Genomic DNA, 23,217 nt, shown 5'->3' with positions numbered 1-23,217 from the left:
CTCAAATCCTGCAGTACCAGACGTGTCCCCCTGCTTAAGCCAGTACATGTCCAGGCCTGTCTGAAGTTTGCTAGAGAGCATTTAGATGATCCAGAAGAGGACTGGGAGAATGTCATATGGTCAGATGAAACCGAAATAGAACTTTTTGATAAAAACTCAACTTGTCGTGTTTGGAAGAGGAAAGAATGTTGAGTTGCATCCAAAAAACACCATACCTACTGTGAAGCATGGTGGTGGAAACATCATGCTTTGGGACTGTTTTTCTGCAAAGGGACCAGGACGACTGATCCGTGTAAAAGAAAAGAATAAATGGGGCCGTGTATCGTGAGATTTTTAGTGAAAACCTCCTTAAATCAGCAAGCGCATTAAAGATGAAACGTGGCTGGGATCATTGTCATGCTGAAAGACCCAAACACACCGCCCGGGCAACGAAGGAGTGGCTTCGTAAAAAGCATTTCAAGGTCCTGGAGTGGCCTAGCCAGTCTTCAGATCTTAACCCCATAGAAAATCTTTGGAGGGAGTTGAAAGTCCGTGTTGCCCAGCGACAGCCAAAACATCACTGCTCTAGAGGAGATCTGCATGGAGGAATGGGCCAAAATACCAGCAACAGTGTGTAAAAACCTTGTGAAGACTTGGAGAAAACGTTTGACCTCCGTCATTGCCAGCAAGCGGTATATAACAAAGTATTGAGGTGAAATACTGTAAATACCCAAATTTTGATTTTGGTATTTGAATATAGTCACCTCAAATGACAAACCAGGTATTCAGATATTTATGCAGACTTCTCCTTGGCATGTGTTCACATGGACACGGAGCAGTTAGCACAGATGAAACAAAACAACATATAAAAATAATAATAAATAGAGAACTGTGCAAAGGTTTGATCCATCACTCACTTCTTCATATTTTGCTTTAAAGGAACCAGACTTTCTTGTATATTTTATATACAGTACTCTTGAGGAATAGTTCTCTAGGCATACTGAAGGACTTTTTCAGCTCTCATTTTCAGTCCAGCCCTGTAGCTGACCAGTTCAGAGGAATGTAGTTTGTTAGGCAACATGTTTTTAAATGTATTTATTTATTTTTAAATTTAAGCATTAATTACTTAAGGCACAAATCAGTGAGGAACAGGTGCAGATGATGGATGATTAGGCCAGTGATTAGTATACTGGTGATGCCGAGTGCTGAGTGGTTAGGACGGCTGAGAGGGGAAATGAGGTAGTATCTTGAATTAATTAATTAATACCTAATAATTAATAATTAATACAAATACTGGTGTGTGGTTAAAGTTTTTTTTTGGCATCCCGGCAAAACCTTGAGATGCATATTCAGTTCCTTTAAAATGCATTTTTTTAACATTATCAATATCACTATTAATGAAAAAACACAGCTTGTGGTTTGCCTTCATCACTTAACCTTGAACACAGAATGCCATGTCACCATAGTGAAAACACTAAACACACACCCGTAGCAATAGAGAGCTCAAGCCTAGTTGAAAGACACACACACACACATACACACACACAACCATACACACACACAACCATACACACAACCATACACACACACACACAACCATACAAACACACACGATCCAGATCAATGCTCTCACACAGAGTGCAGTGAATAAAAGAAGAGAGAGAGATAAACTCCTGGGAGACCAGAGTGACAGATTTCCCCTTGACCTACACATGCCTTCTTGTGCACTAGGACAGGAGATTTATGGTGGAGAAAATCACAAACAGTGCAGTTTCTGTGAAAATCGAGACTGGCCTACAGAATTATTCTTATTCTGACCTCCCTTAGCTACATTTCCTGATAACATGTACACTCTTATTCACATACAGAACTGTAAATAGCATTGGATGATTACTGTAGCTTTATTCATCAAACACACACTAGTTAAATAACGTAGTTGTTAGTCCTTCGCCTTCTCCCGTCGAGGAGTAGCTACAAATGACTATCCGATCAGCTCACAATTTGGCCAAGGTTTTACGCTGGATGACCTTCCTGACGCAACCCTGGGGCACTGCATCCAGTGGCTGGGGTTTGGCCATTAGGGTGGGAATAGAACCTGGGCCTTCTGCATGGCAGGCAAGAACCATACCACTGAGTCACCAGTGCCCACTCTACAGTAGTTAGATAATAGCCTGAAAAATTCATGTTTTTAATTCTGTAAAGTTGCTTTGTGACAATGACTATTGTTAAGTGCTATACAGATAAAAGGTAACGGAGATGAAAATAATGAGTGCTAACAGGCCAAGCAAAGAAATAAACCCGAAGAGTGAATATTTGTTAGCGTTTAAACAGTAAATGATGATTTTAAAGGCATTACTATAAAGTTTTGTCAGCTCAGATCACTTCAGCGCAGTCATTTCTTCATTAGGTTGTATTTCCCCTAAGCTTAGACACTTAGATTTAAAATGTTTTACAACCTACCACAAAAGAAGAATTTCTTTCTCAAAGACGAATAACACTATAGTGCGATTTTAATTGTGGTGCATTGATCTTTTTACATTGTAACCCTGACAAATAAATATACAAAGAAGGAAAGTCATGTAAAATACACACGTTCAAGGGCTATGTAATATGCCCTTGAAAATTAAACAGGACGCACAGATATGCATTGTTTGAACACTGTGTTCTCATATCTCCCTCACACACAAACACTCTTGAGCAAGGCACTGCCAGTGTAAAGGCCTCAACAACAGCTGCAACAGCCACAACAGTGCTTTTGTCCTTCGAACGGTCGACTTGTCGCCTGATGCTTTTGTCCAAACTCAGACTATGGAATGCACAATAAATGAAAACACTGATCTCTCACTTCCTTCCCCTTCTCTACTTCATTCAGCCGAACTCTCGATTCTAAATGGTGGAGTTGCTGATTTACAGTATGGCACTGACTTTCACTATGCACAGACATTACTTGACATCAGCTGCAATTTGTTAATCCAATCCAAGATCAATGGTCTCATAAGTATGAACTGGTGAAATTGCAGTGAGTTTTTAATGCTCCTCGAACCCGTTCAGTTTCCTGTCTAGAATGAAAGAAGCAAAAAGTGTCTAGAGAGAGGTCAGTTCCTATTTCCACTCATCTCTGTGTGAGATACTGTATTAGAGTCAGTGAAGTTCACACACGCACATACACACACGCAAGTCACCCTTTCCCCCTCATTAACCATCTCACACATTATGGCCCTGCCCTCTCTGACTAATAAAAACCCATCACTCAGGGCTCAGGCAATTACACTGGCACAAGGCTGACAATTGTCATCAGTTGTTGAATTTAATGTTATGCATTAGAATAATTTCCATCTAATTGAAGCCCTCTTTATTGCACCTTCCTACTTCGACACCTTAGTCGATCTATCTTCCGTCATTTCACAGTTTCCTCTTAAATACCTCATGCTGATTTGAACACAAGGTATTGCGTTTAAACCAGACAGCCTCTCTTGTAATGAGGTGGCCACAGGAATTCCCTTTTTTTTAAATTAATATTTCTTGCATCTACCAGAAGAGTCATCTCAGATCCCAAATTCTAAGATTTTTTTATTTTTATTTCTACAACTAAGCAAAAAGTAGCAAAAAATGTTACATCCTTTAGTTTGTTCACATAAGAGTACTTTTAAAGCAAATAATTAGAATTATTTAAACATAAATTAACAATATCGGGACTCCAATGAACCAAAAGTCTACTTACACCAAGCTCAAGTCTGTGTCAATTCAAAGGAATCTGAAAACACTGGTTGCATCAAAGTCTTTTTAGCAAGCACTTTAAACGTATTCTAAGACAAGACTAATATTTAAAATTGAGAATTACCTAGTACTGCTCATCAGACATTGATACTTCATGTTTTTTTTTATTTTGTAGCGATATTGGATATCCTGAACAAATGTTAATTTCTTCACTTTTTTAAAAAATGTTTTAGTCAGACCTACAAAGCTTTCCAGAGATAACAGATAATGGTGAAACTGTCTTTTGATCTTAAGTGTGGGCCCTTCAAAAGGATGAAATATACACAGTTAAAATTCATTTAGGCTTTACATGTGCACAAAGAAAAGTCAGGATCCTAAATACAGACTTAAAGATTGATGGAGATTTATAAAAGTTGTTTTAGATATCAATCATAACTAAATTGCTAAAAACAAACAAACAAAAAAATGCATGGATGGAATAAAATCCAAAGGTGAAAATCAGGATTATCCTAGTTACACACATGTGCTTAATGTAATACATATATAACTTAGTTTTCTAGGAGAGTTAGAAAATGTGTATACTGTACACTTGAGTCCATAAGTAATTTAATATGTATTTATTTTTTTGTAATTTTGCACAAAAAAAAGAGATAGAATGGTTTAACTGTAATATACTATCAGTTTTTTGATAGTCAATTACTGCCTGAAGTCTGGTACCCTTGAACATGACCAAATGATGATGTTCTGGCTTTGGGATGCTTAGCCAGGGTAAGCTTTATATCAAAGTCTTAACATTCGTGTCCTTGAGCACTACCAGTGGTTTACATTTGGAGGTAAAACTTCAATTTTTATTTTAAGCTGCTGTTTAATTTGTAGACATTGACAAAGTTAGGCTTACCTCCTTGAGATTTTTTTTGACATTGCTGTCTGTTTTACTTCACCAAGGAAAGAATTTTGCAGTCATTCAATTTACTTGGCTACCATGGTCTTCCAGGCCTCTTGGTGTTGCTGAGCTCATCAGTGCATTCCCTCTTGTGATGAAACCGACTGGTCCCTGCCCGGTCCTCACTTTGAATGTGCCCGCAATGTGGTCCCTCAATGACACAGGTAATGCAGTGTTATTTTGCTAACACCCTTAAGCTTCATAGCGGGAAGCCATGAACAATGATGTTTTCATCTGCCAGTAGATTCCATGATTGGTTTAGTTTACGGCAGGGACCAAATAAAAATTTGAACCTTCAGTCAAAGTCCAGAATAGTCAGCAAAGCTGAATATCATAAGGGCTCCTGGAGAATATCATGTCATAAGTCATATATACTTTATTATGATAGCTTCTTTTCAAATTCACTGTGATCGAGGGAAAAAGTCCAAGTCGAGTGTCTTTGTCCAACTTTGTAAGGACCTGACTGTACAGTATACTAACAAATACAAAGCATTCAAAGTTCTTTGCTCCAGGGAAAATTTTGCTGACCTCATCATCTTCATAATACACAATGATAGTTTGGTTGAGTTCATCTCCTAATGGTTTTCTTCCTAATAACTGTGTCTCTGTTAATATAATCTTTAAGGAGGAAAGTGACGAAGTTATGTTTTCTCTAAAGTCTAGATTTGGGGTAAGATTAGCAGTTTCAGTGGTTGTTTCTATTCACATCAATTACAATTACATCCTCATAGTCCTTCCACTGGACACATTCTCAACATTGTGGCTGGCTAGGTCTTTTTTTCTGCACCAATGGCTAATGAAACTTTTTTTTTTTTTTGCACATGACTGTTTTAAGCTATTATATAGTCAGCTATTTATATGAGTAGTTTACATCAAACACCAGAATAAAAAAGTCTGGTTTCTGTGACTTTAACTATTACATGGTTGTTGGTGCATTTTCATACACAACAGTCATATGGAATTTTTATGGTATGATGTGGAAAGATAAAAATAATCATTATGTAAGCAGAGGGTCTGCAGCATGAGAGACCTTGTCAATGAAAGGCGTGAGAAGAGAGCGACCAGATTTGTTGGTCACACTACGGTTTCGGAAGGACACAGGTTCAATACCAATCGCTACCAAGCCCTTAAGCAAGGTCCTTAACTCTCAACTGCTCAGACTTTTAATGAAACAAAAATAAATAAATAAATAAATAAATAATATGTGCATCGCTCTTGATAAAGGCACCTGCCAAATGCCATAAATATAAAATCATACAGTGTGAGAACACACATTTCATCAATCTTTGTAGTGAATAGGCAATAACAGCAGAAGACCACACCTGCTCCACTCCTGACAGGAATCTGAGACCATCATGGGGACAGCCTTACCCAAACGGGACCTTGATAGCCCTTAGATTGTTTTTGGCTGACAACAATGGAACCAAATGTGGTTTTGAAATCTGGCCATTTTCCTCGGACCCCTCTTATTATGAAGCTGTGTTAAAAAATTTTTCTATTTTCTTTTTCATATTTATTTCCTATTAGTAGTCTTTTATTTTTTTTAAGGTCACGGGCGGTCGTCTAAGCCTTTCACTGCATATCGGACTGTGTATGACTGTGCATGTGACAAATAAAATTCAAATTAGATTTTAAAATTTTGATTTGTTTACCCAGAAAAGTATTTCTAACTCAATATTTTCTTCCAAAATTATTCTGTGTAAACTCTACAGCCTGGTTTGTATAAAAATCAGAGAAGATCATTTCTTAATATTCCACCAAGTTTGCAGAGACCGTCTACAATACCGATCTTTTTATAAGCATATTCATAATGCTTCATAATATTTTTTGGCATAAATATTGCATTTGTGCGATTTTGAAGGTTAGATTTAAAGAAACTAAAATAAAATAATTATGAATAATAGATTTTAAAAATAAAAATAATAAAAATCAGACAGACTTGCTACTCTCTGGGATGTTCTCGACCCTGGCCAGGGAAAGAAAAAAAAACTGTTAGTCAAAAGTTTGGACCCACCTTCTCCTTTAGTATTTTTTCCTTATTTTTATTATTTTCAACATTGTACGAACATTAATACTAAAGACTAACTATGAAAGACCACACATGGAATTATGTTGTAAAGAAAATATTCTGGGTTGTTTATTTTAGCTCGTCCAAAGTAGCTACTGTACATTTAGCTTTGATGACAGCTTGGCACACTTATGGCATTCTCTCATCAGATTCACGAGAAAGTCACCTGGAATGGTTTTCAATGCACATGTGTGCCTTGTTGATTTGTGACATGTCTTGCCTTCTTAACCTGCTTTAGACCATCAATCAGCAAAAAATACTCAGTTACAGTATGTAAAGAGAAAATACATTATTTTAAGAAATGAAGGTCAGTCGATATGAAAAATATCAAGAACTTTAAATGTATCCCAAAGTCCAGTCATAATTTAAATGTTTTCAGTATTAATATAAAATCTTGAAAACAATATAAATAAAGAAAATACAATGAATAACGAGGTATATCCAAAACTTTTGACTAATTTTTGATATTCCACACACACACGCACACAAAGAGCCATGGCTTTGTGATATCAAAACTGAAGCATAATTTGTTTAAATAAAAAACATACTGTAGGTTACATCGATATTTTCCAATGCATTTTTTAAAGCTGATAGTCTGAGTATTTTTTTACAATATTTTAAATTTGTTAGTCTTTTGATCCAAACTTCCTGGTGCAATCGCCTCTGGTTGACTTAACATGGATTTGGCTGATTAGCCAAATGTCAAAATTAGAAGATAATTGGGGAGGATAATTGGTTGTAAAACCTTTAGAGACTGCATTTCTGCTTTGGATACCATGAGAAACTCAACTGCAAAAACAAACTGCAACTTAAGTTACCATGAGCATCTGTGGTTGATAGAAAATAGAAACCCAATACAACAGTTTTGTCCACTCACACTGGTTCTTTTTGTTAATTTGCTGATTGGGAGACTGTAATGACTGAGACTCGAACCGCAAAGAAAAAAAAATCTGCATCATACTGTAAACTGTAATTGCTGTAAAACCACAATTGTCTCCAAGGATGGGGCTCGCTGGAGGATAAGAAACTCTCCAAACAGATATCAGACAGAAAACATATGGACATTGAGTTATGAAAACTGACTTTTGGAAACTTTTGGAAAGATATGCCTCAGAGCTTGAAATGGCCATGGTTTATAATGTCTGAAACTGATAAGCATGGCGACAAGCAGAAAGTAGAATATATTTCTTCCATACCTGATATTTGAGACACACAAGGCTTCACTCTCAGTCCTGAAAGTCAAAGAGAAAAAATAACACTGAATCAATCAAAAATGATATACAGTAAATGTGTGAGACGATACAGATAAATCCACTAAAATGAGTGGCATGAGAGACTAATAAAAGAAATAATTAGAGCACAGTTATTACAGTTGGGTGGATCCAGAGCCAATCCCACATTGGACACAAGTCCATCCCAGGGCACTGTTCACACTCTCTATGGTGGCATTTAGGTTTAGCCATTACTCCTATCATTTTTATTGCACAGTCATAGGCAAATACAGACAGTAATGAGCTCAGAATTGAACCCGGGACCTGTGAGGAAGTGATGCTCTACAGTTATACCTAAATGTCATTTTGTATAATTTTTTATTTTATTCCATTTAAGCAACCAATGGTGGTCCAAGGGTCACTCGACCTGGCCAACATGAGCCAAAGTACTTCTCTCAGACTTGGATTTGATTTGAAATACACCACTTCCATGTGACATTTCAATTTCATGGTCTGAAGCAGATTTTTTTTTTTTTTTTTTTTTTAACTCAAGAGTCCAATAATAAAAGCATTTTGGGTAACACGCTTGTCATTTTCCTACTGTCACAGCAGCCAGAATCCAGTCCTGCATCTTCATGGTGGCATCTGTGGCAGTGCGGCAGACTCTTGTTGATTGTGCAGTTCAATGAGAAAAATGATTGTGCACCACGTGTGTGAAATTAGATCTGGTAAAATCAACGGTGAGATACATATTTACAAAGCAGGGCGTAAAACCTCGCTACTGAACACAGACGTGGAATCCTACAAAAGGAAGGCAGGAGTAATAATGTTCGCATTTCTGATTATGACCCAGAGCATGTAAAGTCTATAATTGACCAGTTAATATTACACCATGTCCCATTGGCCTTTCTGGGTATGAGGAGCTATGTAATGATGAAAGATACTAATATTCACACCCAGAGCTGCCTGAACATCTCAGCTTTCCTTGCTTTGCCGGCCCCATTTCAATAATTCACAAGCTATATTTGTCTTTGAAATCAGGTTCTGTCAAAATGCAGTCGTTCTCAGGCAAAGCTTTTGAGGACTGAAACCTTTTTTTGTTGGGAAAAAAAAAAAAAAAAAAAACACACACACACACACACACACACACCATTCTACATCGTCCATACTGCAGCGCCTTGGCTACTATATTCCTTCAAATGCCAGTCTGTAGGCACATTACAGTATATAACTTGCTGTAATGTCAATATATTGTATGTAATCTAAAACTGATTTCCTTAGAACTGTACTACATGCATCTGTATCAAACTATATATCACACATAGGGTTGGTGCTCAGGGTTGGTGCTCATTGTCTCTAAACAATGCACTTTTGTTACCTCTGCAACATGCTTGCATTTATATTGTTTCTCTGCCTAAAGGAATGTCTGCAGCCAGATTGTTGTCAAGCTCAAGCCAGAGGTTTCTAACTGAAATTGTGCCAAGGTCACATTAGCATTTTTGTCAGCCTTTGAAGCGGATTAATAATATAACCCTTTTTGTGTAACATATTTCCTACTATTCCGAGTAACACCAGTAACTGAAGCTTTTGACTGTGCAGAATAACAGAAGACATGTATAAGAGTCACGGCATGGTGGTGTAGTGGTTAGCACTGTGACCCTGCACCTTCAGGGTTTAAATACTGCCTTAGGTCTGTGTGCATGGAGTTCACATGTTCTCCCCATACTTTGTAGGTTTCCGCCCACAGTCGAAAGACATGCATACTGAGCGAATTGACATTTTCAAAATGTCCGACGTTGTTTGTGTTTCCCCTAGATGGATTGGCACCCAGTCCAGAATGTACTCCTCCACTGGGACAGGCTCCAGGTGACCCTGTACACTACAAAATGTATAGAGAACGAGCGAGAGAGTCCATTATGAGAGTAAAAACTGCATTTATTTCTCTAAATAATCTTCTGCTACACTAATGCACTCATCCCAGCTGGGATACCACCAAGTTAGAAAGTTTTCTCAGTACACTGAAGCCAAGATACCTGCTTTAATTCTAAAACGCTGGCCTCCCAGGAACTCCTTTGATGTCCCAATCATGTCCCTGCATCAGGGATATGCCAATAACTCCCTATCAAGTCCCTGCAATGTGCAAGTGGTGTATTTATTGCCCGATTGAAAAGACAGCAGGCCATTTCTGACCATGTTGTTTGTTACTGCTTTTACTCTGTTCCAAAATCAGCTCAGCTTGAATGCATTTTTCTTTCTCTTCAGACTGCTGCTCACCACTTTTAATAATCTGCAACATACTGAAATAATCATTTTTGTTTCTTGATGAGCATCCTTGCATATTGCATGTCTTTCCTAATCTCCTGAACTAATTTTAAAAAGTGTACAATAGTCTTAAAGCTATGCTTATACAATCGCACACAACCATGCATAAATTATAATAAATGACTATAAGTACCAGTAACAAGGAAGAAAGTGTTTTTCATTTATTGATTAATCTTCAGTAACTGCTTTATCCTGGTCATGAATACATTGGGCCTAGAGCCTGTCCCAGGAACTCTCCTTAAGTGCAATAATAAGAGTAGACAGAGTTTAAAGAACCGTGAGTTTCGTTTTAATAGCAACTATGTTCTACTTGTCCAACGTTATTCTAGTTATAGATGAGTGAAAATTCTCTCCCACATCCAACACCAAACTATAAAAATGTTCTCTGGCATTCGGAATAAACTGGATGTTTTATTGCCAAATACCATCATTACATGAAACAACAAATTACGGCTGTCTAAATGTCAGACATTTAACATATGTTCTGACATATAACACAAACTTAAGCGCTGAGCAACCACTAACATAAATCAAGACATGCAAAAGAACTGGGAATTGACTGGTAAAGGATTCCTTTAAAACTTAAGCCTAGTTTATAGGCTATTATGCTATAATCCATTATGTTTTAAAAAGTGAGGCTTTTTGTGGTTGACATGTTCTGACAACAAAGAACTAAATGCAAAATTAAGGTGAAATATAGTGGTATTATCTAAAACCAACAGTTTTACATCAAGTACATCAAGGCTGTGAATAATTATGTAAAAACAGGTCTGTGATGTGGCATGAGGGTCTATGGATGCCTACAGAGAGACCTGCAATAACAAATAACATATTTATACGTGTGTGTGTGTGTGTGTGTAACCTGTACACGCGAGTTCCATATCTCATGTGTATCTATGGGCACTTGTGACTCAACGAGTTAAGGCTGATTGGGTTACTGATTGGAAGGTCTGGGTTTCGAGCCCCAGCACCGTCAAGTTGACAATTTTAAACCCTCATGGCCCTTAACCTTATCTGCTCCAGGGGTGCTGTAACCTGTCTGACCCTGGCCACAGCTTCCTAACTGGGATATGAGGGGCGAAAAAAAATCACTTTGCTGTAAGGTACACAAACAGCCCAGATTTGGCACCCTGCAACTTTCCCACAACTAAAATCAGAGATTGCAGAATGTCGATGAGGTTCGGGAAAATATGAAGAGGCAGCTGATGCCAATTCCAACAAAGAATTTTTTGGTGAGTGTTTTGGACAAAGCAAGAGATGCTCAAAGAAATGTGTGAGGCCCAAGGTGCCTACTTTGTAGGGGACTGAGGAATCATTGCCCTATGAACAATGTTTTTTGTGCCTTCTTTAATAAATATATCTCTATTTTTCATATTACACTGCAGGATACTTTCCAGACAGAAATGCTAAATTGCATATACATCACTTGAAATGTCTTCATTAAAGAGTAGCAGAACAAACCAAGAAAGGGAAAAAGGTTAGTACCAGTTAGTAACAAGCATTTCCCAAAAAGGTCTGAGGTTTACACTTTAAAATTGCTCCAAGTTTGTGATTTCTGCCTACAAAGCTGAAGACAAGTGCAAATCTAACGTCACTTCTCACACACCATAGCAGTGCCAAAGCAATCTCATTTCACTGAAGTGGCCTGGGAACAGATGTCCTGGACAAGACTCACTCTGACATAATTTTGTATCCCTCTATTATTGGGGGGTGGGAATAGAAGCTGAGACAGCTTCAGACAATGTGTTATGTCTTATGGTGCATATAGGGACATTGAGCTTTTAGCAGTGCCCTAGACAACTTGATAAATGCTGTATATTAAATATAGATGTGACTGCTGTTTGAATAGCATAACATACTCCAAGGAAAGCGACATTCACCGCTTCCAAGTTTGTAAGCTTACACACACCCATGATTGTCTATTGTCGCAATGATTGATGTGAGAATTCGGGTATGACACCCCTCACCCCCGAGTGAGCACAGCCAATCCGCTCTAAAGACGCTCGGCTACAAATAGCTATAGCATCATCTGGGAACTGATCTCCACTGCTGGGGAAAACACTTTAGCATTGCACCACTCAGGAGCAACGTGCTGTACACTTACAGTATGCCTGCGTAGGCAACACTACCTCTACCATTACATTTGCTGACAACACTGCCATGGTGGCCTGATCTCTGATAAGGATGAGAGAGCCTACCAGAAGGAGATTAAAAACTTGGCATAGTGGTTCTAGGAGAACAACCTTCTCCCAAATGTTAGATAGTGTCTGATAGATAAACCGTCCACCAAGGTGCTTAGAACCTTTTATACCTGAACATCACAGCCAGGTTTGGAACAGCCCCAAACAGAACAAACACCTTCTCCAGAGAATGGTGTGATCAGCTGAGTGAAGCATCTGCACTGAGTTCCCTGACCTGCAATCCATCTACAACACACATTGCTGGACCAAGCCCAGGAAGATAGTAAAGGACCTTAGCCATCCAAACAATGGACTCTTTTCTCTGTTGTAGTCAAGGAAGTGCTTCTGCTTCCTGAAAACCAGACAGAGAGAATGAGAAAGAGTTTCTTCCCACAGGACATTTAGGCTGAGGACAATACCAATGGCTAGATCAAATGGCCTTGCTCACACAATATATACACATCCCACATTCGCTGTTAACACACCATGATGGAGCACATTCTATGTACAGTATGTTGCACATAAGAAGAAAAATTATCTTGTACAATAGGCCATTTACCAACACTGCTGCCGACACATGCCTCTTTTAGTATTATTTCTACTCCTTGAATAAATTATACTTCTGCCCTTATATTTCACACTACAGTGAAACCTCAGATTGCGAGTAACGCGGTTTGCGAGTGTTCTACCAGACGAGCAAAAATTTTTAATAAATTTTGACTTATTGAAAACGAACAAGTCTACGAGTACCGAGTATCATGTATCCTGCATGCGCTGCTTGTTTTGACACCAAGCTTCACATTATCACAACTAAGTTAATGCTCAGTGACACACGCACACACGCACGCGCATCCCTCCTACTTTCGCCTGCACAGAGACACAGACACTCTTTCCTTCTGCTCTACACAGCAACACTGCTCTGTCGCGCTTTTTTTTAAAGGTAAAGTGCAGGTTAATTTGTTTTATTCTTATTTTACAGCAGTGATTCAGTTAGTGTGTCGCTCAATCGAGTCTCATTAGGGAGATTTTTTGTTTATTTTTTTAAATAAAACAGTGTTTCCGTTGTGTGCGCATGTGTGTGAAAAGAGTGGAGGAATGGTAACTGTGTAAGACGAGAAAGGGGGGGTCCTTACTTTAGATTCACAGACAGACAGACAGACACACACACACACAGCACCTGTGCGCACAAATGCAAACACATATCTATCGGGATAATGTGATAATGTGCAGGTTAATTTGTTTTATTTGTACTTTATATTTTGTGTTAATTATTTTTATATATTTTTTTGGGGGGGTGGGGGGGGCGTTTCTAATATTTCTTATGGAAAAATTTGATTTGGTTTACGGGTGTTTTGAAATACAAGCCTGCTTTCGGAATGAGTTATGCTCGTAATCCAAGGTTCCACGGTATAAACATACTTTTATACCTTTATACTTATTTGTATTTTTTTTTTTTACAGTGTACAATTAAAAATTCTATTTTGCTAACTTAATATCATATACATGTAATATGCTATTCCTATTCAAATTCTAGCGGTATCTTAGTTGCATTTTAGCGCAAAATTCTATTTTGTATTATAATTCTATTCCCAGAGTACTTTTTGGCTGAAATTGCAAAAATAAAAATTTCCAATTTAGCAAATAGATAGGTGTCAAATAGAGTACCGTAAGTACCTAAATACATATAAATTACATGAATGTATAATAATCCTAATTATAATTAAATCGCTTTAACAAGGTCCTACTGTACCAGGATCAGTATTTATTTTTTAAACTTGTTTACCCAGGCAGCGACATGGTGGCTCCAGGGTCCGGGGTTGATTCCTGCCTTAGCGTGCAGGGCATTTACATGTTCTCTTCGTGCTTGGTGGGTTACCTCTCAAGGTCCAAAGACATGCATGTTTGGCTAACTGCCGTTCTGGAATTGTCTGTAAAAGGTGTGGATCAGTGTGTGAGCGTGTCTACAGTATGTGTGTTCCCTGATATTGGTGTTAAAAGGCTTCAGGCCCTGTGACCCTGCACACGGGATAAAGTGATACAGTATAGACGATGAGTGAGTATGTGAGTTTCCCCAAGCTTGAGTACATAATCAAGTCATATTACTTTCTAAAATTTCGTTTAATAGCAGTATTTATCTTACTGAATGAGGAGATCTGCTAAACTTTCATCTGTCCTCATCCTCCTGGACCTGTCAGCTGCATTTGACACCGTGAACCACAAGATTCTATTATCTATTCTTACAAGCCTTGGAATTTGTGGAACAGCGTGGCAATGGTTTGCTTCTTACCTAAAAGATAGGTCATATGAGGTAACATGGAGGGGATCTACATCTGCCCCACGTAGACTCTCTACTGGTGTCCCGCAGGGCTCAGTACTTGGTCCTCTTCTATTCTCCCTCTATACCCGGTCTCTTGGTAAGGTCATATTATCGCATGGATTCTCATACCACTGTTATGCAGATGACACCCAACTTGTTCTCTCCTTTCCTCCCTCTGACACTCAGGTTTCCACCCGGATCTCAGCATGTCTGGCAGACATCTCATTTTGGATGGCTGCTCATCAGCTGAAGCTTAATCTCAGTAAAACCGAACTGTTGTTTATCCCTTGTGACTCATCTCCAGGTCAAGACCTTGTGATATCCATGAACAACAACCAAATCACTCCCTCAACCACTGCCCGCAATCTTGGGGTAACCGTGGACAATCATCTGTCATTTTCCCCACACATCGCTAACCTTACTCGCTCTTGTCGATTTCTTCTTTACAATATCAGAAGAATTCGCCCATTTCTTTCTTCACAGGCTACTCAGGTGCTTGTTCAGTCCCTCGTTATTTCAAGACTGGACTACTGCAACTCGCTCCTGGCAGGCCTGCCTTTGTCCACGATTCGTCCTCTGCAACTGATCCAGAATGCAGCAGCACGACTCGTTTTTAACCTTCCCAAGTTTTCCCACACCACCCCACTCCTCCGCTCCCTGCACTGGCTTCCTGTAGCTGCCCGCATCAAATTCAAAACACTGATGCTTGCCTACAAAGCTAAAAATGGCCCAGCACCCACTTACCTCTCTGCGCTAATTACACCACGAACTGCACCACGTTCCCTCCGATCCTCCAGCACTGCTCGCCTCATCCCACCATCTCTCAGGGATCGAGGGCGGCATTCATCCAGACTCTTTTCTGTTCTGGCACCTAGGTGGTGGAATGAACTTCCTCTAGATGTCCGTACATCAGAGACTTTGACTATCTTTAAACGACGACTCAAGACGCATCTGTTTCTCCAGTATTTGGACTAAACCCCCCCCGAAAAAAAAAAAAAAAAAAAAAAAAAAAAACTCGTTGTGTTGGACTAATGGTACTTAGTTATTAACCTAGTTAACCCAGTGTAAGTATGTATCCAATGTTGTAAACATTAAAGCACTTTTTGTAAGTCGCTCTGGATAAGAGCGTCTGCCAAATGCCTAAATGTAAATGTAAATGTAGGAGAAAAAGCACATCAGTGCATGGCTGTTAAAAGGACAATTAGACTTTTACTGTATTTAACTAATAAAATAAGATACAAAACTTTACATAACAGAGGGAATAACAGGGAATCCTAAGGAAGCTGCTATAAACATTTATGATGGTATGAAATGAATCCTGTAAATGTAGCAAAAATGTGTGATATATTGCAGAAAAAGACACTTGTGGTTACTGACAGAATTAAGCCACAAAAGATGCAATTACATCTCCCACTAGCATACTAGCACTTTCAGCTGGCATACAAACGAATTAGCAGGATTAAGCTAATTACTGTTTCCTCAACCGGGCCATTTTTTTTTTTTTTTTTTTAGCACACAAAAAAGCTGTATTTTGTATTGCCATGCTACTTTGGGATCATGTGCCAAGTGTTTAGCATTTTAATTGAAAAAAGCCCTTTTAAAACAATTTTATATTGGTTTCTTAGTTTTCTTCCGGTTCCGGCACAGTGTGAGTGAGTACTTTCTTCAGAGGGAAACTTTCTCAGTGTGCATGTTGCTTTGACAGCGAAGTTTGAATTTTCAAGCTGTTACCACCTCAGGGATCTGAAGTCGACATATGTTAACACCTCAAAAGACAAAAACCAAAATATTTTTCCTTCTGGGGGAAAAATGTCCGGATTCCGTCGGGAGTGATGTCACGAGGCGATCCGTCTATAAATTATTACTCTGAACATTCTTCCTCTGTTGGTGCCTATAAATACACCATGCCCATGTCTAATTCGCAGTGACTCACTGTCATTTATCAAGTGTGTGTGACCGTAAAGAGAGGCTGAATTGGGATTTAACACCATGAGAAAATTCCACAATCTGTTCATACAATTCACCTAGGGTTGCCAACTTCAAGAATTCAAAGTAAAGGATGCTGAGAAAAAGGTGGTGTGGCTTGAAATACGATAATTCTTAGCTATTACTATAAGGGGCTACACTTTTTTTTTACGCCTGCATTCATTAGAAACTTTACTGCAAGTCCCGGTTTGACTTGAACACCCCTCAGATATTATTTTTGAATTCTATAGCATATCTACAGTATATAAGATGTTTAAACTTATAAGCTGTTTGATCATGTATTTAAGCCAATATTATTCGCTACTCATTTTTTTTTTTGTAGAAGAGAGAAGAGCTACACTCTAGTGTAGAAGAGATAACTACATACCTTAATTTGTTTTAACCTTCCTTTAAAAAAAAAAAAAAAAAAAGACCATAATTTTTTTTACCTTTTTTAAAACTTATTTTATTTTAAATTCGACAAGCGTCAGGACATTACACACTTCCAATTAAGAGCCAATACTACCTTAAACCATTTCCCCATGGTGTTGAGGTATTCCCCATGGAATTATTTTTGAAAATCATCAAAAAGTAATGGAAAAAAAAATCCCCTTTCGAACAAAGCTGTTTTTCTACTGTAGCAACAACATCCACAGATTTTCGACAGATTTTGGAGACCAGTTCATGTGTGAAAATAAGTCCTCATGCTCTCAGAACCACTCTCTCACAATTCATGTACTGGAATATGGCTTCACCATGAGAAAAGAAAAACACAATGTTGCCAAGTCTAGACCTGACCAACTGAAGCGACTCCAGTTCATAACACTGACTCCAGAGGCTTGTACCGTGGGAACTATGCATGATCGCTTTATGCGCTCCCATTCTTAACCTGATGTTCCTGTTGCTCAATCACAGAGAGAATCTGGACTCAGCAGACAACATGACCCATTTTCCAAGCAGACAACATGACCCATTTTGCATTGCTCTGAAGTCCAATCCTTAAGGACTCTAGCAAACTGAAATCTTTTTTTTCCTATTAGTCTTACCACCAAGTGGTTTTCTTTTGGCCACAAAGGTTTTCAGTTCCAATGCAGTGAATTATTGTCATTTTATGCATGTGGCAATGCTCTTACATTCTAACATTAAATTCATTCCAAACAGTTGGTTTCGGATGACGCAACTTTAAATGTTTCTGTAAGCTCTGATCAATGTTGTTCATAATTTTTTTCCTAACCCAAATTTTTCCACAAGGTTGATGACTCAGCATTATTGCTCCAGGTTTTAATACATTATTCTACGCGAACTAATTGAATGTAAGGGTACATGCTGTAACGTGCGGAATATGTTGCAGTCATATGGGGGTTTCTACCCTCTGTTCAGGTGACATCAGGGTTTAAACAAGCAAACAAGGAAATGAGTTAACCAACAGAAGCAAAGTCACTGAATTAATTAGCTATTATTTCCTGAGAGACTGAGAGAAAGAGAGAGCGCTGTGAAGCAAAGAGACGATGGTGAGGTTTGTTCTTAAATGCAATGAGTGGATTTGCCTCGGCTGACAAGACAGACAGATTGTTATGATAATGATCAGTCTGAAACCTCAGGTCGCGCTGTAAACACAATATTACAATCCTAGAACTTTCTTTTACGATTTTGCAGCATCTTTTGTTTGTGTATTTAGTAATTTCTCCTACTCTTGCATTGTATTCTACGGTTTAATGGTAATCAACTTACAGGAGATTTTCAATCTGTATAAATGAATGAATTATTTGCTGTCACAAGTCTGTTATAAGAGTAAATCAGGACTAGAATTAGAATTAGAACTTTTCAAACAAGTAGGTAAGATATAAAAAATTATTAAAAAAAGCTTTCATATGACCCCCCTTAACCACTACTGAGAAGGGTGACATTACAAACAAATTGAATTCTAAAAACAAGCATTAGAAAACCCCGGCAGAACTTCCATTAGGTGTTTTGTTATTAGTGTTGGTAAAGCCTTGGTGTTTTATACCTTGTGTGCAGCTCCACTATTCTGTCAAAATTCAACACAAAGAAAAATAAGAAATATGTCTAGGCTGTGTATACCTGTAACAGTTATACAGAATTTACAGCCACCTCGAGTAAAGTGAAATGGAAGGCAAAGAAGGAGGCAGAAGATTTTCGAATCAGACGATCAGAAGAAAGCAGAGGGGTAAAACTACATCTGTTTCTTTGCAGAGATTGTTTTTCTTCGCCTACTGTACAGTATGTCAGTTTTCCTTCAGATTTATAGTTAGATGATACAGAATATACAGGTTTGCATACAGGACATTAGGTCTACGGCAACAATTTGGGGAGAATAACTCCCTGTAGGTGACGGATTTATTGACCTTTCAGCATGTTCTGTAGATATCACTTATTTCACAAAGAAAGTAAGAAACATTGATGTCTCTTATACAACAGTTAGTTTTATACAATAGTTAGAGCTTATTGGGTAGCTCAGTGGTTAAGCACTGGACTACGGTTCGGAAGATTCCAGGTTCAAACCCAACAACCACCAAGTTGCCACTGTTGGGCCCTCGAGCAAGGCCCTTAACCCTCAACTGCTCTGATGTGTAATGAGATAAATGTAAGTCGCTTTGGATGAGAGCATCTGCTAAATGCCTAAATGTAAATGTAGTACACTTCTCAAGTGTTAATTCAATGAACAAGGCTACTACTGGTACTACCGTGCTTTATCGACGCTTAATATCTGGTTACATAAATAAACACATCTTAATTTGCTGATAATAAATGCCGCTTGTACACCTGTTGTATAAAGCAACATTACTTCAGCACTTTACAACTGCATTACAGCCACGCTGATATTCAGTACAAAAACACTCCCTTTCATGTAATATTGCTTAATTAATTATATTGCATGTACAGTAACAGCAATGACATAATGGTCAAGTACATGGATTGTATCCATATGGAATATTGTGAACATTGAATTTTGGCCTTGATAACATCATAAAGTAACTGAAGTCCAGCTTCACTACTTTGTGATGACTTATTCAGCTCAGCTTGCACATGAAAAGAAATCTCATGGTACCCATCAGCATTTTTTTTGCAAGGCAAGAGGAAACCAGAGAACCTGGTAGAAAGCCACACAGATAAATAGAGAACATGCAAAATTCCACACAAACAGTAACTGAAGCTAAGGATCAAGCTGGGGATCAGGAGCTGCGATCAATGGCAGCACCATTACAGACTAATAGAGAGACACTTGTGGTGTCATGTAATAGTTTAATATTATGAAACTTTTAAAAGGAAATATATGGATTCTGGTTGTTATATAAAGGACTTCAATCACTGAACTCATGAATATTTAAAACCTCCCATTTTTATCTTCTTTTTTGGTTGGGAGTAGAATAGAATGGAATTTATGTAAGAAATGTCAAACTGGGGAACTCCATTAGTAAATAAATCTGATTAAAATAAGGAAGCGTGATTGGCTGCATTTAAACAACAAAGGAACCAACAGATGATTATGATATCTTTAAACTAACAACTATACAGTATACTCACTCAGTCAGTCACTGTCTATACCACTTAATCCTATATACAGTGTCGCGGGGGGCCGGGAGCTTATCCTAGGGAACTTGGGGCATGAGGTGGGGTACACCCTGGACAGGGTGCCAATCCATCGCAAGGCACACACACACACTCATACATGGGGGAGGAAACGGGAGTACCAGTAGGAAATCTGCCAAGCACGGGGAAAACATGCAAACTCCATGCACACAGAGATGGGATCCGAACTGGAGGTGCAAAGCCACCGTGCCACCACAAGAACCAGATAGTAAATTTATACTACAACTATCTTGTCTACAGCCTCAGATTAAATCATTTTACACTAAACTGAATCTAACATTATAACATCATAAACACAATAAACAACTAAAGACTAACTAAAGAATACTTTATGGTATGGTTTGTTCTTGCTTCAGAGTGAACCCAGGGCATCCTCCTGGCCTAGAGGCAGCCATGTCATGCACAATTCATCCGTCCCCTTTCCCCCATTTCTCCCTATTAAATTTGCAATTGTTTAATCTAGCAGGATAATGAAATTAACCTTTTTACCCGCCAGCTTGTGGTAAGGCAGCCGCAAGGCAAATCACATTTTTGGAGTGCATAACAGGCCCTGACTCTGGGCCTGCATCTGCATGCAACCTCACACTTTAAGTGGTCTGAAAGCATTTACTCAGGGAATATCAACTCGCAATATTAAATACTCGCAATACTAAAATCAAAATTTTCTGGAGCATATTAAGGTGATAAAACCTCTTTATTATACATACTATGGTAAAATGTATAAAATGGATATGCCTCAAATTTTGTCTGCACCCTGTAATAGCACTTAGAGTTCATGGTGTCTAATGTATCAGCATTCAGTTCTGCTAAAGCAACTGAAAGGATGACTCTAAAAGAATGCAGATAGCAATGAGGAGAAAAGAAACAATGAGAAACAACCGCAGTTAGCTCAGTAAGCTGCTGAATAAAAATGAACTCTGTCTTATAGGAAGATAACATCAGCTTCCCAGGGATATGATTAGCAATGCTGGTGGTGCCAGCTCAGGCCAAAACAGGCTTGTATACAGCATCAGATTCACCTAAAGACCACTGGAAAATAGGGCTGTATTAAATAATTACAATAAGCACCAAAATATAAAGTACTGAAATTTGCACAACTCAAACGCGCATTTGCATTTGTCAAAAAGGGCAAAGACTCAGACACGAGTGTTCCCAATAGTGAAAAGGAAGTTTTGTGCATTTGTTGTTGGAAATAGGTCTCTCGACAGAGGAAAAAGTGTTCATAGTTTCAAAGTTGGCAAAACAATTTTCTTCCATACAGGTCCCACTCCCACGAACTTGTTGTTGGAGAATGTTAAAGGAGAGTGCGTTAATTAGGGATCCGCCAAAAACCGCCTGCATTACGCGAGCAAATCGTCTCCTTTTGCAGGAACCCGCAGCAACCTTCGTTCTGAATCTGTGCGAACGATATGAACAGCGAGGCGGTGCACACACACTTCAAACATCACGCATACCGTGGTAAATTAACATGCTAATATCGTGTATGTCAGTTTCTTTAAGGAGAAATACTCTCACAACTGACAAGGTAATATTCTTTGTCTTTTAGTACGGTATTTTTTGGTGCATATTGTATTGTATTTTTTTAATTGACTTATTCTACTAATAAAAATTTCCCCACAAAAAAAAAAATCAATCATTCTTAAGTCCACTGGCCATGTAGAGCGCACATACAGTGACGATTTATATAATAATAAATTTTTATTAACAAATAAAAAAAGATATCACCATATAAATTTCTGTATAATTAATCAGAAATTATCAGGTATTAATCGCTTATTTTAACATGAAATTATTATTATTTTTTTAAAGTCAACCAATTTTTAGGTGTCTAAAGTCTCATATTCCAAACAAAAGTAAACATTGCAAAGTATCGACACATTGCACAGAAGTTGTCGTTTATTGTATGGAATTGACATAATCGATTATATCGACACATCTTTCAGGCCTTCCTAAAAACTAAAAAAAAAAAAAAAGCCTGCAAATTATTAATACTATAAATAAATAAATTTTTGATTAAATCTTTTTGTTGCCTACTTTAAAACTCTGGTAGATATTGATTGGAGGGCTTGGCAGTGTTTGCTATGAAATGAACATAGGACTTTCTACAACTTTTCTAAATATCATACATTAACCTAAAATTAATCACTCGACATGATGTGAGTCAATTTTGTGCACATTTTCAATTCCCTTAAAAAAACATAATAATAAAATAAATAAATCACTTGAACATTGTCATAAAGCAGTTTTACAGAAATGTGAATATAAATTTAGAGTTATGAACAAGAAACCAGCCGGAGGCAATAGCTGCAATGTGGAACTCCTCGAAATGACAGAAAACCTTGAGAGGAACTCGTTTCAAAAGGAAACCATCCTCTTTTTGGTTAACACACAGTGTAATTATGAAACTATTACTTTTTCACAGCTGTATGTAAAAAAAAAGTCAAATAGTACTGGAGTGTTTTTAGTATAAAGCTTCAAGTTATGTTATCCACTGAATAATGAACTAGACTTGAGTATAAAATGTTTTCAGCAAGTTCAACTTTTAAACCTAGTAACCCAGTTTCCGATGACGGGAACTTAAAAGCACATTTTGTAAGCTGCTCTGGATAAGAGTGTCTGCCAAATCCCTAAATGTAAATGTAATCTATCCAGGTGAAACTGACCACAACTATCTTTAGAATATTCATGTTGAGCAGCAGCTAGTTATTCTCAGGTGAAGTAAAAGAAGCAAAAGAAGAGCATCAGGATAGATCAGGCATCCAGATTTAAATGCGAAAGTTTATATCTACATAGAGGATATCTCTGACAAAGTAGCCACCATGGATAGATGCAGAGACCAAGGTGCTACAGAAGAGAAGAAGAAAAAAAAATCAATCAATCACATGTTCCTTGGGGCTTTTGAG

General features: G+C 38.1%; 1 protein-coding gene across 3 annotated transcripts in view; it reads right to left on the bottom strand.

The window, feature by feature from the left end:
- Positions 1–23,217, bottom strand: part of iqsec1b (IQ motif and Sec7 domain ArfGEF 1b) — a 219,573-nt gene that overhangs the window by 146,575 nt on the left and 49,781 nt on the right. For all 3 annotated transcript variants that reach the window (XM_053483874.1, XM_053483870.1, XM_053483871.1), the window contains exon 2: positions 7,904–7,939. In XM_053483874.1, coding sequence (XP_053339849.1) covers positions 7,904–7,939 — 36 coding nt within the window. The remainder of the gene's footprint in view (positions 1–7,903; positions 7,940–23,217) is intronic.

The sequence above is a fragment of the Clarias gariepinus genome, chromosome 23, assembly GCF_024256425.1.
Source record: "Clarias gariepinus isolate MV-2021 ecotype Netherlands chromosome 23, CGAR_prim_01v2, whole genome shotgun sequence".
Lineage (NCBI taxonomy): Eukaryota > Metazoa > Chordata > Actinopteri > Siluriformes > Clariidae > Clarias > Clarias gariepinus.
The sequence above is the reverse complement of the archived record's forward strand: the minus strand, read 5'-3'. Positions and strand labels throughout refer to the sequence as shown.